Consider the following 17,082-nt stretch of genomic DNA (forward strand, 5'->3'; position numbering starts at 1 on the left):
ACTGTATTCCCCAAATATTTAATGCTCCCACCACAATTTATTGTTACAATAACTTGCTAAATATATACATGTCTGTATGCCTTGTTAATGAAGGGTTCTTTTCTGCTTAGAATATCCTCAGTGTTTTCAGTTTGTTTATTTAGATTTATCTTATGCTTCTAGGCTCAGCTAAAATGTTCTGGGCAGAATAAATCGTTACCCCTTTTTATTTCCTACAGTATTTCATTTATAATTTCAACACAGCTTGCTATTTACTTTTCCTGCTATTATCATTATTTATTTTGAGATCCAAATCCATTAGGCTGCATGCTTTTGGAAGGTAGGAGCTATAAGTGTTTCCTCTGACACTTTCTCTCCAAAAATCCACTCCGGTACTTACAATGGCTGTTATGTTTGCCCATTAAGGAACAATGACCTTCCATCTTCCTATTTTGATTCAAATAATTATGTCTATTTATGTTACTTTCAATAACTCTGTTTTTAAAACTATTTTATTCCCATTAACAGCAGATTAAGTAGCAATTAGAGAATATAAAACTAGAAATGCAAAGGTCCTTTTGCTATAATGGCATATAAAATTTAAAATAATTTATAATTTTCCCAGTTGACTCACTTTCTACATATAAACCATATTTTTTGGACTATAAGATACACCGGACCAAAAGACACACCTAGGTTTTCAAGGAGGAAAATGGGAAAAAAAATTCTGAAGCAAAAAATGTGGTAAAATATTTAGTAACATTCTTTAAAGCAGAAATCCTTTTCTGCTTTGACATCTTTCCACAATTATGGCAGAGTCAGCAGGAAACTATGGTATGCTATTGTAGCTTTCTACAACAAAATACAGTAATGACAGAACTATCAGCACTGTGTCCTTCATAGTTATGGGGGCACTGTAGCTGAGAACATCAGTGGATGATGCACTGTTATGGGGGGATCTGCTGCTGACACTGTTATGGAGGATCTGCTGCTGACACTGTTATGGGGGGATCTGCTGCTGACACTGTTATGGAGGATCTGCTGCTGACACTGTTATGGGGGGATCTGTTGCTGACACTGTTATGGGGAGATTTGCTGCTGGAGGACCTCAGGTTGTGCAATACTCTTGTATGGGGACAGCAGTTTTGCACAACCCGTGTGACTCTGCAGCTGTTGCCAAATTACAGCTCCCATCATCCCAACCTGTCCAAGCATGATGGGAGTTGTAGTTTTGCAACAGCGGCAGGGCCACATTGACAGGTGACACTGCAGTGGAATTTGCCTGTGTTAATGTTAATCGGGGACACACCAGTCACGTGATGGAGGCACGTAAGGCCACTGCAGGCTTTCTTCCCCTAATGTGCCTGCACCACCTGTACCCTCCTCACTAGCACTGTAGTATAACGCAGCAGGGACTCCGTTCCTGACTCCCTTGCTTCACACCACCGGGACCCCTCCTCCTCCCAGCCCAGGGCCCACAGCATAGCCCCACTCCTGCTGCCATGGGCTTCCTGCAGCAGCAACCCTGCTCCTGCCTCCTGTGACCCTGTTCCACCGCCACTCCCCCCCACCCCTCCCAGCGAGCCAGGTAAGCTACATTTGGACTATAAGACGCACCCCCATTTTCCTCCCAGATTTGGGGGTGTGTGTCTTATAGTCCAAAAATATGGTACTATGCATTATTTGTCAAAAGTAAATTAGGTATTTTCATTTTAAGAGAACTTTGTAAAGACAGTGTAATAGGCATTCTCTCTAAATTTGCTAAATTGTTCTACTCTTTAAGAAATTATTTTAAACACAAAGAACCTCAACTATTTTCAGATGAGTAATTCTCTTTTGAATGGTAAACACTATACACTGAAAACTAGGGTTTCAGTAATATTTTCCATGTTTAATAAATGCCAGACAACCCCAAGTATTTATATAAACATAATATTACTTTAAAAGTCTCTAAAATGTCCTTAAAATTGCTAAGAGATCAATACACGTAGTTTTACAAATCACTGCTTTAATAGTTTTCAGAAATAATTTTAAGTATACCACTTAAATTATAAGTGAATTATAAGTAAATTATAATTTTTGTTTCTAAATCTAAAACTATTCTCCAAAATCATGTTATTTGCAACAGGTACATACGCAAAGTGCCTGAGGTGCTTATATTATAGCGTCATCTACTCAAATCAAATGTTCCCACCAAAGTGTCACAAATAATAGTGTTGATTTTTATTCTCTGCATGCTGAGATTTCCTAGTTTGTGTTTAAATAAATATTGCCACATGAGTCCATCACCACACATTCCACTCCAGCTCCACCCATGTATCAAATCTCGTACCTTAATTTGCTTCATTTCTCTCCATCATTATTTTTATTTAAAGTATTCTCTTTAACCAAAATCTACCCTGCCACTCCAAATTCAATGATCACATTTCTATCATCCTCTTCCAAGTATGCACAGGTAAAATTAAATCTGGAGATAAGACCGGTAACAGAAAAAAAGTTGAAAAATATAAATCAAATCCACAAACCTAAAGGGTATGTTCCTGTACTGCAAAGTAACATTTCAGAGGATGAGTCAACTGAAATGATTACGTATTAAACAGTTCAAAGGAAGTCATTTTAAGCACTGTAAATTAGACTAAAAAAGAAAAATGCTGAGTGTGATTCACAAAAGTTATTGTCAAGTATCACTGGACTAAAGCTTTTTGATCCATAATGTACAAATTCACTCAGCTAAAGGCATTTTTAAAGCCCATTTTATGTAAGTGCAACATAATTCTGAAATCTTGATTTTTTTTTTTGTTAAGGTTTCACTACTAGTACAAGAATAAACAGAATCTATTTTAGATCTTCAGGATCACTGCCCTCTTATTTTAAAAAATTACAAATCAACTCAACAGTAATTTTTTCATTCTATTTGCACGCGGTGAAAAATGACAGCCCAAACATTTTAACTATGAACCCCATTTGTGCTGTATGTGTATGCACATTTTAAAGTAAAAAATCTGGAACTAAAATCATTAAAAAGCAGAACTGGAAAATCAAGTATATTTATATTAGGAATATTTTACTATTACTTCTTCAGGCAAAAAGAGGTATCCCTACTGTATCTGTTTTCCCACCTCCTGTTCTTTTCTCCCAGTTTTAGCCTCTTCTCCATTTCCCTATACATGGTAGATGTCACTTTATTCTCTACCTCTCAACTTGTCCTTTGCTGTCCATCCTACTTAATCCTAAGTCACCTTCCTCAGACAACCTAAGCACTGATGGAGTATAATCATACCAGTTGTACGGACTTCCTCAACAAAAACATAAATTAATAATTTCATCTCTGCCCTTGATATATTTATCTATCACTACTTCATCTTCATTCAGACCCCTGTTCTATCCACCTTTACAGCCTATCCCAAACTTCTGATCTTTTTTTCAATTTTTGTGCTCCCTACTCCCTCAGTTCCCAGCAGATGAAATAAGCTTAACACTTCACAGAAAACTGAGAAAATCATACAGAAATGCCAACTTCCTGCCCACCCTCACTGAGTCCATATCATTGCTTCCTTCCTTGCAATCTTGAAAAAGCATTCTCTTTTTTCAAATGTATTTTATTGATTATGCTGTAACAGTTCTCCCATTTTTTCTCCCCTTTATTCCCCTCTGCCCTGTACCCATGCTCCCACCAGCATTTCCCCACCTTAGTTCACGTCCATGGGTCATACATGTAAGTTCTTTGGCTTCTCCATTTCCCATACTATTCTTAACTTCCCCCTGTCTATTTTGTATCTACCATTTATGCTTCTTATTCCCTGTATCTTTTCTCCCATTCTCCCCCTCTCTGCCTCCCCACTGATAACCCTCCATGTGATCTCCATTTCTGTGGTTCCGTTCCTGTTCTAGTTGTTTGCTTAGTTTGTTTTGGGGTTTGTTTTTTTTTTTAGGTTCAGTTGTTAATAGCTGTGAGTTTGTTGTCATTTTACTGTTAAAATTTTTATCTCCTTTTTCTTAGATAAGTCCTTTCAACATTTCATGTAATAAGGGCTTGGTGATGATGAACTCCTTTAACTTTACCTTATTTGAGAAGCACTTTATCTGCCCTTCCATTCTAAATGAAAACTTTGCTGGATAGAATGATCTTGGATATAGGTCCTTACCTGTCATGCCTTCGAATACTTCTTTCCAGCCCCTTCTTGCCTGAAAGGTTTCTTTTGAGAAATCAGCTGATAGTCTTATGGGAACTCCTTTGTAGGTAACTATCTCCTTTTCTTTTGCTGCTTTTAAGATTCTCTCCTCTTCAGTCTTGGGTAATGTAATGATGATGTGCCTTGGTGTGCTTCTTCTTGGATCCAACTTCTTTGGGACTCTCTGAGCTTCCTGGACCTGCATGTCTAGTTACTTTAACAGATTAAGGAAGTTTTCCTTCATTATTTGTTCAAATAAGTTTTCAATTTGTTGCTCTTCTTCTTCTCCTTCTGACACCCCTATGATTTGGATATTGGAACATTTAAAGTTATCCCAGAGGTTCCTGAGCCTCTCCTCATTTTTTTGAATTCTTGTTTCTTCATTATGTTCTGGTTGCATGTTTATTTCTTCCTTTTGTTCCAAATTGTTGATTTGAGTCCCAGTTTCCTTCCCTTCACTGTTGTTTCCCTGTATGCTTTTCTTTATTTCACTTTGTAAAGCCTTAATTTCTTCCTTTATTTTGTAACATACTCGACCATTTCTGTGAGCATCTGGATTACCAGTGTTTTGAACTCTTCATCTGATAGGCTGTCTATAACCTCGTCACTTAGTTCTTTTCCTGTAGTTTTGGTTTGCCCTTTCATTTGGGCCATATATTTCCTTGTCTTGGCACACCAGTCTGGATGAACATTTCCTCTTTAACTCCTCCATTGCCAGACTTCCATACAGTTTGATTTTCTGGCAGTTCTGTTTGTTTTTTGTTTTTAAATTGGTTGTTATCCTTCTTTTGGTTGTGCAAGGAAGTGAAGCATACCTACCTCCCCCTCCACCTTGGTAGCATCACCTCATTCTGTCTTGATATTCTTAATTATCACCTCCTCTAAAAATGAATTATGTGGGCCCATCATTCATTCATCCTTTGATATATTTATCTAACCACTCCCACTCCATTAGTTTTATCCTGCCATCCCTAAGTCTCTCCTGATCTTTAAAAAAAAAAAAAAGGTCCTTGCCTTCTATAGTTTCCATCCAATCTCTCTCAATCTCTAGAAAGAATTTCTGTGAAGACTAATGTAAACTCAGTCACTGCTTTATACTCCTTTTTATTCAATGCAATTAGTTTTTATCCCCAATTATTAACATTTTTTGCACTTTCCTCTGTACCTTCTTTATCTGCTTTGCCCTTAGATTTTCCTCAGACTTCCAATCTTCATGCTCTTCTCACTCTCTACCCTCAGGATTCCTTATATATACATTCAACTGCCTATATTAAATCTCCACCTGGATGTTCCTGACGCATCTCAAGTCACCAAATCATTTCTTATACTTTCCTCTGATCTTAGTACGAATTTTTATCTCAGCTTAGTGATACCAAGATTTATCAAACTATTCAGTAACAAGAGGACTGTTCTAGAACCTTCTATTTCCCTTGTCACTACTCTAAGCAATAAGAAATTGCTTAAATTAACCCCATAAATTTCTTTCTTCATTTTACAGCCTCATAACCACTGTTTACTTCAGGCCTTCACTATCTCTTTTGGGTTATTATAAATAAGTCTCCCTGCAAATACCTTCCAGTTGATTTCTATGTTCACCTCTCAATTTCTCAAATCCGTTCTCTACATAACTGTTATAATTAAGTTACTGAAAATAAATCAGATCAGAACATCTACTTTATTATTTAAAACTATTGGCTCTTTAGTTACTTTCCAAGATCTTTTGCAATCTGACACCTAACTATGCAATCTCATTTCCTCCCTCTCTCCAACCTCCTACCCCCATAATTTAAAAAATGAAACAATAATGTCTTAAATTCTCTTGGACATATACCCATAGACCTTAAGATCATTTTATCTGCACATTTTGTTCCTCCACCTACAAGTTTTCTCTTTATGCACATACCAGGTCAATTCTTTAACCTGGAAATACAGCTCAGGTATCTCTTTTCTGAAGCCTTCTTTATGACTACCATTTCACAGTGCTCTCCTCCAGGTAGAGTCAATTCCTTCTTCCTCTGGGCTATCCCTAAACTCTGTACCTATTCCTGTTACTCCATCACATTCTATAGTTGACCCTACTAAAAAAAACTCAGAATTTATCTTTTTCATGAATGATTTACGAAGAAATATACTATATTTGACATATTACTTTACTCTGAAATAAAAGCATTTTAAAAGCTGAGTAGGAGAAAACTTTGCAAATTTTGAAAGAATAAATACAGAATCTGTAATCAGGACAAAATATTATAATATTGAAAGACAAAAATCACCTTAACAAATAACAAATTGGAGAAAAATGTGATTCTCTAAAAATACACAGTTTAAGAGCACAGGATCACAGAGGTTTTTCCCAGAATACACGGGAAATACTTAGCAGGGTACCTGGAACACAATTATATGTTTTTAAAAGTTACTGTTATTATTGTTAACACTATTAACTCAAGTGACTAGACTTGGATGAATTAAAAGTTGTTTTAGGTCCTAAAAATTGTACATTCCACCAAAACTTTTGTTTCTCAAGGAAAAAAAAATTCATTTAACAGTGACTTCTTGTACTAGTGAATGTAGTAACTACCTTCATTACTTCATAAGTAACTAATTTATAATGGCATTTTCCCTAACTAAAATCATTATGTCATCAAGAAATTCTATTGAAAAGACTTACCAATTTCTTTTTGCTAAAAATTCCTTTGTCACCACATATTAAAACAAGTGCATCAAATAATTAATAGCAAAATGCAAGGCAATTCTTTTAGAATAGTAAATTCTAAGACAGTTGGTAAGAGTTGCTTTATTTACCTTCAGGGGCTTCTGCATCACACCTCTTTGGCACAGAAAGGCTTGAATTGCCTTTATGGTCATTGTAAGTTATATTGGTCTGAAAGATGAAAATATGGTTAAAATGTAATTATATTAAAAATTATATTTTGATTCAAAAGTAATCACATTAATTTTATACTCTTTTCTATTAACTTACATCTAACTAATATTCTGAACGGTAAGCTTTAAGGTAAGTTTAACATGAGGACTTTTTTGCGACAATCTTTAGGTCCTATGTTAAACAACAGAGCTTCTTCCCAGAGAAAGGGCCTACTTATTTTTCCACAGTGTCACAAGAAAAGAATATCTTTGGTTTATGCAAAAGCACAATCTTCATTCAGAGAAAATTGTTTAAAAAGCATGAGCTACAGAACTCGGTGCAGGCGATGAGGCAGGAAGAGTAAAAAGGTATAAGAAGGGAATGGATTCAGGTGATCTTCTATCACGGTGTTTCCCGAGCACAGGTCACTCTTGTACCTCCATCATGTCTGTTCCACCCACATTGTTACCTAACGCTTTTCAATCAACTTACTATTCAATACTTAGCAATATTATGGGTGGTATTAATTGACAATTCGATGTGCTAGTTAGATGTTTTTCCTTCCTATTTACATGTCAAAGTAAAAAAGAATGGAGGAAGGAACACAGGCTAAAAGCAGGAGTAGTCTGGCCAAACTACATTAATAACGAGGACTCTATTAAAGAAAGGCTTTAACGCGACTCCGAAACATGGATTTGATCTGAATTGTTAGGAAGTAGAATAAGAGGTGTTTTAGGAAAATGAAACAAACTAACCAAAGGTTAAATGATATGTGGTCAAAATATTTTAAACTGAAAAAACCCAAACCAGCTACCCAACTACAACTAGGAACCTCAGCTGGCATTTGAAAGATCAGTATCCAGAAATTAGTGTTAGAGGTAAGAGGATACCCATCAGGTTGAAAGAAAGCTCAGTTACCCACAAATAAAATATTTATAAAGCATCTCCTGTGGGATTAATGGTATTTATAAGCATACATATTTTGCTCACCAAAACTTTTGGGGAGCCACATTAATAAAATTCTTAAAATGTTATTTTAAAGGAAATGTTATAGGTTTTAATGAAGTGCTGAGGTAACACTCAGTAGCTTAGCACCATGGGATCCATTTAAAAAAGTATTTTAATAAAATTCAGTATGCTATTTTTAAAAAGAACTGGTATGAAACAAATATAAGTATGTTCAAAAATGCAATTAAAAAACAGCTTTGGCAAAATTAAATTTAATCTGATAAGCTAATATCTTCTGCCAGACTTCACAAATTAAAAATTTCTTTTAAATATCAGTATCTTTAAAATATCAAAATAGTGAGGACTTCTGGTTAGGATGTCAGCATAGATAAGCATGGTTCACTTCCTACACAACCACATAAAAAGTACAACTAAAATATGAACAACCATCACACAGGACCATCAGAAATCATGTGAATGGAAGTCCAACAACTACGGAAGTTAAGAAACCACATCCACCCAGACTGGTGGGAGGGGCAGAGATGCAGAATGGGCCGGTCCCACATCACGTGTGGTGCAAAGAATTTGGGAGGGATATTCAGAAGCAAGAAGCCTCAGCCCCACACCAGGCCCCCCATCCCAGGGTTCCAAGGCAGGAAGATAAGCCCCCGTAACTTCTGGCTGCAAAAACCAGAGGGGATTGAATTGATGGAAGAAAGTGCTAGAGTCCCAAGCAGTTCCCCTTGAAGAACCCACACAGACTTATTCAGACTCAATCTCTCTGAGCTCCAGCAGCAGTGTATCAGCTTGAAAGGCACCAGTGGCATATAGGGAGGAACTGAAATGTCTGGCATCAAGGTGAGAGCTGGGGGACAGCTTTCTCCCAGACAGAAGATGGGCAGAAGTCAATGTTCCTTTTCTGAACCCTCTCCCACAGAGCTACAGAGCCACAGACAGGCTAGTGCAATATCTGAGACTCCCTCAACCTTGCTAACACTGTTTGCTCTGCCCTGGAGATACTCATGCGAGACTTTCTCCCACCCAACTTATGGGCCCATGCAAGCTGCTTTTATACATGAATGGCTGGCTGGTCTTGGCTCATGCCTCCACCTTCCTAAATCCTCTCAAACAAGCAAGAGCCAGCTTCAGTGAGCCCCCAGCCCCCTACTTCTTGATAACTGGCCCCAGGCCTGGCACTAGCAGCAACCAGCCTAGGTTCACAGCTTGGCTTCACCTGGGAATCTCCAAGCCCATCACAAGTAGCAGTCATCTCAAATTACTTTATAGCTGAGGCAGCGTGGCCTGGGAAAAACACAGGTGGTGGCTGACATTCACCTCTATGACTTGAGAAACCCCAGAGCTTGTACACCCAGTGGACAGCTACAGACGATGCCAAAGCACCTCCACCCTTCATCTGAACAGCTAATCCTCCATGGAGGGCAGAGATTGATGTGTAGTGGTCACAGCCAATCCTTGCAGCTGACTGGCCTGGGTAAATACCTCCCGTTGACCCACATATGGCAATGAAGACTCAACTACAGAAGAGTGTACTCAACCCAAGCAAAGGGTGTACCTCGAGTACCCAGCTTGGGTGATAGAGGAGGCTGTGCCACTGGATCCCACAGGACACCTACTACATAGGACATGCTACCAAGACAGGGAGTTATAACAGCTCTACCTAACACACAGAAACAAACACACGGAGGCTGCCAAAAGGAGGAGACAAAGAAATAAGGCCCAAATGAAAGAACGGAACAAAACTCCAGGAAAGGAACTAAACGAAATGGAGATAAGCAACCTATCACATGCAGACTTCAAAACACCAGTTATAAGGATACCCAAGGAACTTAGTGAAGACCTCAACAGGATAAAAAAGATTTGAGTCAGAAATGAAGTCCAGAAAGTACAGAGTCCCCCAAACAGGATACAAATGCAAGAGGCCCACTCCAAGACACCATAAGTAAAATGCTAAAGGTTAAAAATAATGACAGAATCTTGCCCTGGCTGGTGTAGCTCAGTGGATTGAGTGCAGACCTGCGAATCAAAGGGTTGCTGGTTTGATTCCTAGTCAGGGCACATGCCTGGGTTGCAGGCCAGGTCCCCAAGTAACTGGAGGACAACAATGCATGAGAGGCAACCAACTGATGTTTCTCTCTCTCTCCTTCCTTTCCCCTCTCTCTAAAAATGAATAAATAAAATATTTTTAAAAAGTGGCAACAAGCAGTTAGTTAGCTACAGGGGAGTTCCAGGCTAAAAGGGATTCGCAAGCAATATTCAAAGTCTTGAAAAGTGGGGACCTACAGCCAAGATTGCTCTCTCTACCCAGCAAAGCTATCATTTAGAATCAAGCTATCATTTAGAATCAAAGGACAGAGAAAGAGCTTCTCAGACAAGAAAAAACTAAAGGAGTTCATCATCACCAAACCATTATTATATGAACTGTTAATGGGTCTTATCTAAGAAAAAGAAAATTAAAACTATGAACATAAAATGGCAATAAATACATATCTACTAACAACTGAATCTAAAAAACAAACTAAGCAAACAAGAAGCATAGAGAGAGAATATGAATACGGAGAGTGTTTTGATGGTTGCTAGATGGAAGTGGTGTGTAGGGGAATGGGTGAAGAGGTGAGGGGATTTAAGACACACAAAAAGGTAGTCACAGAATAGCCATGGGGATGTAAAGTACAGTACAGGAAATGGAGTAGCCAAAGAGCCTATGTATGTATGACCCATGGACATGAACAATGGTGTGCGGACTGCCCAAGTTGAGTGGGGCAGTGCTGGCTGTAGGCGGGCAAAAGGAGAAAAATTGGGACAACTATTGTAGTACAATCAATAAAATATAATTAAAAAGTAAAATATCAAAATAATGAATTTTCAAGTTTTACACTTACCTCTGTTAAGTAATTTTGGCTTCCATACATAACATACTGGGGAGCAAGACTATAAATCATGTAACTAGTGTGGAGGACAATAAGCAGAAGTATCATACAGAGAAATAAGAGTGCCTGGGGTCTGGTTCTACCTCTTCTGATTTTATATAACTGCAAAGAAAAAAGGCAGTAACAGTATTTCAGCAACATGTTTTTACTGGTAAGGGACTCAGTCCTGCTCATGTGTGGGTAGTCAACAGAGTTTAATCAACCATTCCTTTCTTTTATCAAAATAAACACTGAGAACTCTTAATCATTCCAAATAATTATAAAAATAATAAAGACAATTTCTCCATGTAAAGCATTTAGTTTTAGATATGTTTATTTTATAACCATGGCAAAGCATCTATATCCAAAGGAACCTATAAATGATTTCTTAAAAGCACAGGGCCTAGAGAAAATATCAGTATTTAAACGGTCTGTTTCCAGACAAACATTCTAAATTTATTATGCAACAGCATCTATCAGAAGTTTATAGAGCTCAGGAGAATTGGGAACGACCTCTAATTCTATCTAAAGATTAGAAGAATTAGTGTAAACTGTAAGTTTATTAATACATTTGTGATGTTATGTAATATTACTGCACAAGAACAAACATGTCACATGTTTATATATACTCATACCTATAAAATGCCCATAATGTTCACATACTGCCACAGAATGTAGTTATGATAATCTGACTACATATTTCCATATGTACCTATATTAGAGCAAAACGAAAACATACAGTAATACAAGAACCGGGTAGCTTGCTTCATTTCAATGGCAGAGCATACTTTTACTTTAGCAACTAAGATATCACCTACCTGTTTTATGACTAGATTGTAGTACTATATAGAGTAACAGAATTCTAATTCTGGATGGGTTGGTGATATGATCACCTAAATTTTACATTTCCTAGCACTGGATAGCAGTGATAAAATATTAAACATCAAAAGAAAAGCTGAAGTCCACTGGGGATTTCTGGGTAAGTCTTGCTTAATATAGGTGTAACACTTCCTCCCATCTACCTTTTCCTTTTGTAACATGGCCAGGATAAGCGAAGCTGCAGCTGCCACATAACAATAATGAGGGAGAAGCCAAGAGGATTACAGAGATACTATTGGACTTGACATTTTTTAACTACTACAGTAATGTTAGATTTTTTTCTATAGCAAGAAGTCATTCATTAGTTCAAGCCACTATTTAAATGGTTTTTCTTTCACTCACAGCTGAAAGTAGTCTTCATTTTTAAATTCTTAATTTATCTCAAACTAAGCATAAGAAAATAACCCTTTCTCTAAACCATATAGTAATCTTTAACTCCTAGTAGGAAGGACCATCTTTTGAGCTACATACAGTGTATCCATTTGAGCTTCACTGTGTTTCCATGCAGCCAAACCCTAAGAAAACTAATATAAATTCTAGACTGGAGTTCCTCAACCTTGGCGCTACTGATACTATGGGCTGGGTAAGACCTTCTTGTCAGACGCCTCCCTGTGCACTGCAGAATGTTTGTCAAAAACCCTGGCGTCTTACCCACTAGGTACCAATAGCACCCCGTAGTATTAGCAACTGAAAATGTCTCCAAATATTGGCAAACATATCTAGGTGGGCAAAGTCACTCCTGTTTAATACCAATGCTCTACACAAAAGCACTTTTATGTTAGCATACAGTGAAAAAGCTAATTTACCATCACTTTTAGTATCAAGATATTTACAATTTCTATATTATAAATCCAAGATAATTTTCAATAATAAAATTATGTACGAAATGATGAAAATAACAATACTGTAATATATACTCACTCTAATCCAAAAGAACCATATGCCAATATTCCTAATCCCCGCCATTGAAGTAAAAATAAAGTACATAATAATAATTGTTATAAGAATATAATCAAGAGGAAAAACCTGGAAAAAAATAAAATTCAATTCAATACACAAATAGAGCTCGAAAAGTCATATAAAATTAACTAAAACTTCATTATTCATTTTTGGCAAATGTTTAATATATCAACCCTGATTTAGATCAGGCTACTATAAAAATACAAAAAAAAAAGTAAGTATCCCCCCAAATGATTACTAAACTATTTCCTAATTGTTTAGTACCATTACCCTAAAAAAATCCTATAACAAATAAAGCTAAAAATTACATTTAAATATACAATAGGAAACCATCAAAAATTAAAACCAGGAATTTCTTAGAAAAGCTCACCTTAAGGTTTATATTATATCAAGTCAAATTACATATAATTTTAAGAGTTCAGCTAAATATCTATACCGTAACTCTTAAAGCAACGTATCAATGTGGCAGTTACATACAAATAAAAAGCCAAATCAGCAGAGGGCACAAGCATATACTGGCAGGTATTAATAGGTTTTTCAACATCAAAATTTGACAGTGTGCGAGAATGTTTGCTACAGTACAAAATGACTTTTTTTTTAACTTACTGTTTGTAGTAAAGGCAAAAGCATATTCAGTGGATTACTCAGATTAGCTCCAAAAATTACAAAGCCAGAATCAATTCCAGCTGAGTGAAGAGCTTTATCCAAACTAAATAGAAAAAAACAACATTATAGAGGGATTTTATATATTATATAACCATACTTTCAATTAATTTATAATTTAAGCATGCACATTCAACTGAATCAAAGAAAACCTCAAGTAACAAATTAAACCTCACTTAAATATCTTATAGATATTGTTCAATTAATAAAGAATAAAGAAATACTATGTACTACTGAAACTTTTTAGTCGTTCTTTGAGTTAATGCTGTAGAACACTTCAAGTAAAATAGCTCCTTAAGATGAACAGACTACACTAATAGAATTCAGCAAGGAAAATGTGTAATATCATAGGATTTATGTAAGTGCTTAGAAAATGTCTCTAATGTACTTACTTTGACAGGAAGAGAGAAATTACAAACAGCAATGCAACTAAGATGAAAAATATTCCCCAAATGATCTAAAAGAAAACATTAAAATACAGTTCTAAAAGTTGATATTAAAAGCATGAAATCATTATATTCAATACAAATTGCTAGTGTACGAACATGACCTAACTAAAATGATCTAAGATACATTTTAATTTAGTATATAATGTTAGGCATTTGTCATCCAAATTTTCATTATGAGATTATTTGAGAACATACACAAAAACAGACAAAGTATTTTGAAGTCTTCATTTGTAAATAAACAAATGAGACTTTTGCTAGGTCAAATAAAAGGTTTATATTCACTTATATTCATATATAAGCTTCAAAATTAACTGAAAAGGCTAATAAGACTATATTAAGCCCTGGCTGGTGTGGCTCAGTGGACTGAGTGCCGGCCTGTGAACCAAAGGGTTGCCAGTTCAATTCCCAGTCTAGGGAACATGCCTGGGTTGTGGGCCAGGTCCCGGGCAGGGTTGGGGGGGAGGGAGGCAGGGCACGAGAGGCAACCACACGCTGATGCTTCTCTCCCTCTCTTCTCCCCTTCTCCTCTCTAAAAATAATAAAAATGTTTAAAATAGACTATAGTAAGGCTAATATACACATACGAACAAAAAACAAAAGAAAGAAAACTCATCAGGATATATTAACTTGTTAAAATATGGAATTTGGAATATTTTCCCACAATATATATACCTATATGTGCCATATACATAATACATATTATATATACACCTATATAAACTACACACTATAAATGCTAATTAAATATATAAAATTATATCACAGCCCAGAAAAGACTATATAACTGATAATATTCCTGAAATAGAGTACTAGCATCAATCACTAAATACACTGTCATGTTTCTGTGCAGAAATGTGTTAAGTATTGTAGTTGGTGGAACACATTTCCTTTTATTGTATAAACTTTACATACTAGGGAAGGTAGAAAACAGGAAAATTATTGGAACTGGGTCCCTAAGAAATAAAATTTTATTAAAAAATGTGTAAAAATCTACATTACTAATAACCTAGGCTCTTTTTTTCTTGACATGCTCCCAAGTTCCAGGGACAACTAGGCTAATTAGTCCACAAACCCAAAGCCATGACTACTAAGAAAATACACGTGTTAGGTAAGCTTTGTTCAGGCATGAGTTATACTGCTGTTGGTCGTAAGTTCAATGTTGATGAATCAACATTATCTTAAATAAGTTGTTCTTAAACACAAACACACAAAAAACAAGATTATGTATTGATCAGCCACTGATATCCAAGTTCTAATGTCATCACTGTTATTTAACTAGATACTAATAAGTAAAGGTAGCAAAGGGGACTAGACATTGAAATGAAATGGGAAGCAGGAGCCTGCTTGCTTAGCCAGGAATCTATAGCTTCACACCCCAGGGGATCATAGCTTTGCTCTACCAAAGGAATTAACACTCCTCCCTTCCTATCCCTTCAGACTCAGATTGTTGGTGGGCACAAGGGGAGGTGCTGGACCATACAGGCCTGTCAGTCTAATTAGAGGGTGGACCTACCAAAATCTGCAAAAGTTTGGAAAGTTGATTGGCCATTTTGAGAAAGCACCTGATCTGTCCTAAACTCAAGCTCCTGGTTATGTTCCCTGAAGACTATTGCAACAAAGAATCTCTCAATCAATCTCTCCCCGCCCCCCACCTGATCATGCACTTGCCTGTGTGTTTCTGCACTCTCTCACCTGGGAGCACACAACCACATGGGTCTAACAGCTACTGGACCCACAGCAGGTGGAGTGGGCTCATGAATGACTAAGCTTTCTCGCTCTCTCTCTCACTCAGGAACCTGCACTCATACAGTACACTCACCTGTTCTCTCCGCAGCTATGTGGCCCTAGCAACCACGTGGCCCATGGCCATCCAACTCCACTTACAGGCTCCAAGAGGGAGCCTGAAATGGACTGAAGCTGGAAACACATGCTAAGCTAGCCAGGAAAATAAGCATCATACTCAATGGGAAAAAACCACAAGCATTTCTCTTAAGATTGGGAACAAGACAGGGATGTCCACTTTCACCTCTCTTATCCAACACAGTATTCAAGTCCTGGCCACAGCAATCAGACAAGAAGAAGTAATAAAAGACATCCAAATTGGAAAGGAAGAAATAAAACTGTCATATTTTGCAGATGACCTGATACTGTACATACAGAATAACAAAGATTCCACCAAGAAACTAATAGAACTGATAAATTAATTCAGTAAAGTAGCAGGATGCAAATTAATACCCAGAAATCAGTTGCATTTTTATATGCCAATAATGAACTAACTAAAATGGAAATAAAGAAAACAATCCCACTCACAATTGCTACAAAAAGAATAAAATACCTAGGAACAAACCTAACCAAGGATGTTAAAGACCTGTACTTGGAAACCTGTAAGACACTGAAGAAAGAAATTGAAGAAGATATAAATAAGTGGAAGCACATATCATGTTCACAGATAGGAAGAATTAATATTAAAATGCCCAATCTGTAGATTCAACACAATTCCTATCAAGATACCAATGATGTATTTCACAGAACTAGAACAAATATTTCAAAAATTTACATGGAACCACAAAAGGCCCCACACAGCAACAACGATCTTGAGAAAGAAGACCAAAGTTGGAGGAATCACACTACCTAATATCACACTATACTATAAGGTCATAGTAATCAAAACAGCATTGTACTGACATAAAAACAGACTCATAGATCAATGGAACAGAATAGAGAGTCCAGAAATAAATGTATAACTTTATAGTCAATTAGTATTTGACAGAGAAAGCAAGCACATACAATGGGCTAAAGATAGTATTACATTCAATAAATGGTGCTGAGAGAATTGGGCCAATGCAGAAAAATGAAACTAGACCACTTCTACACTATACACAAGAATAAATTCAAAATGAATTAAAGACTTAAATGTTAGACCCCAAACAATAAAAAGCCTAGAAGAAAACATAGCAGTATAATCTTAGACATTGCTCATAGCAATGTAACCCACTAATCGTTAGTGAGTTACCATCTTTTACCTGTCAGAATAGCTATCATCAATAAATCGACAAACAGTAAGCGCCAAGGATGTGGAAAAAGGGAAACCCTTTTGTACTGTTGTTGTGAATGCAGCCACTGTGGAAAGCAGTATGGAGATATCTCAAAAAATTAAAAATGGATCTACCTTTTGACCCATTAATCCCACTTCTGAGAATATATCCAAAGGAACCCAAAACACTAATTCAAAAGAATACAAGCAC

At 36.6% G+C, this 17,082-nt stretch overlaps 1 protein-coding gene across 1 annotated transcript in view; it reads right to left on the reverse strand.

Annotated features, from left to right (window-relative positions):
• The window catches only part of LMBRD1 (LMBR1 domain containing 1), a 108,973-nt gene that overhangs the window by 17,730 nt on the left and 74,161 nt on the right, over positions 1–17,082 (reverse strand). The window contains exons 10-14 of the mRNA XM_024576616.4: positions 13,781–13,845; positions 13,332–13,434; positions 12,687–12,791; positions 10,860–11,009; positions 6,951–7,029 (exon numbers count right to left, since the gene is read on the reverse strand). Of these exons, the coding sequence (XP_024432384.1) occupies positions 6,951–7,029; positions 10,860–11,009; positions 12,687–12,791; positions 13,332–13,434; positions 13,781–13,845 (502 nt within the window). The remainder of the gene's footprint in view (positions 1–6,950; positions 7,030–10,859; positions 11,010–12,686; positions 12,792–13,331; positions 13,435–13,780; positions 13,846–17,082) is intronic.

This window comes from Desmodus rotundus, chromosome 11 (genome assembly GCF_022682495.2).
Source record: "Desmodus rotundus isolate HL8 chromosome 11, HLdesRot8A.1, whole genome shotgun sequence".
NCBI lineage: Eukaryota > Metazoa > Chordata > Mammalia > Chiroptera > Phyllostomidae > Desmodus > Desmodus rotundus.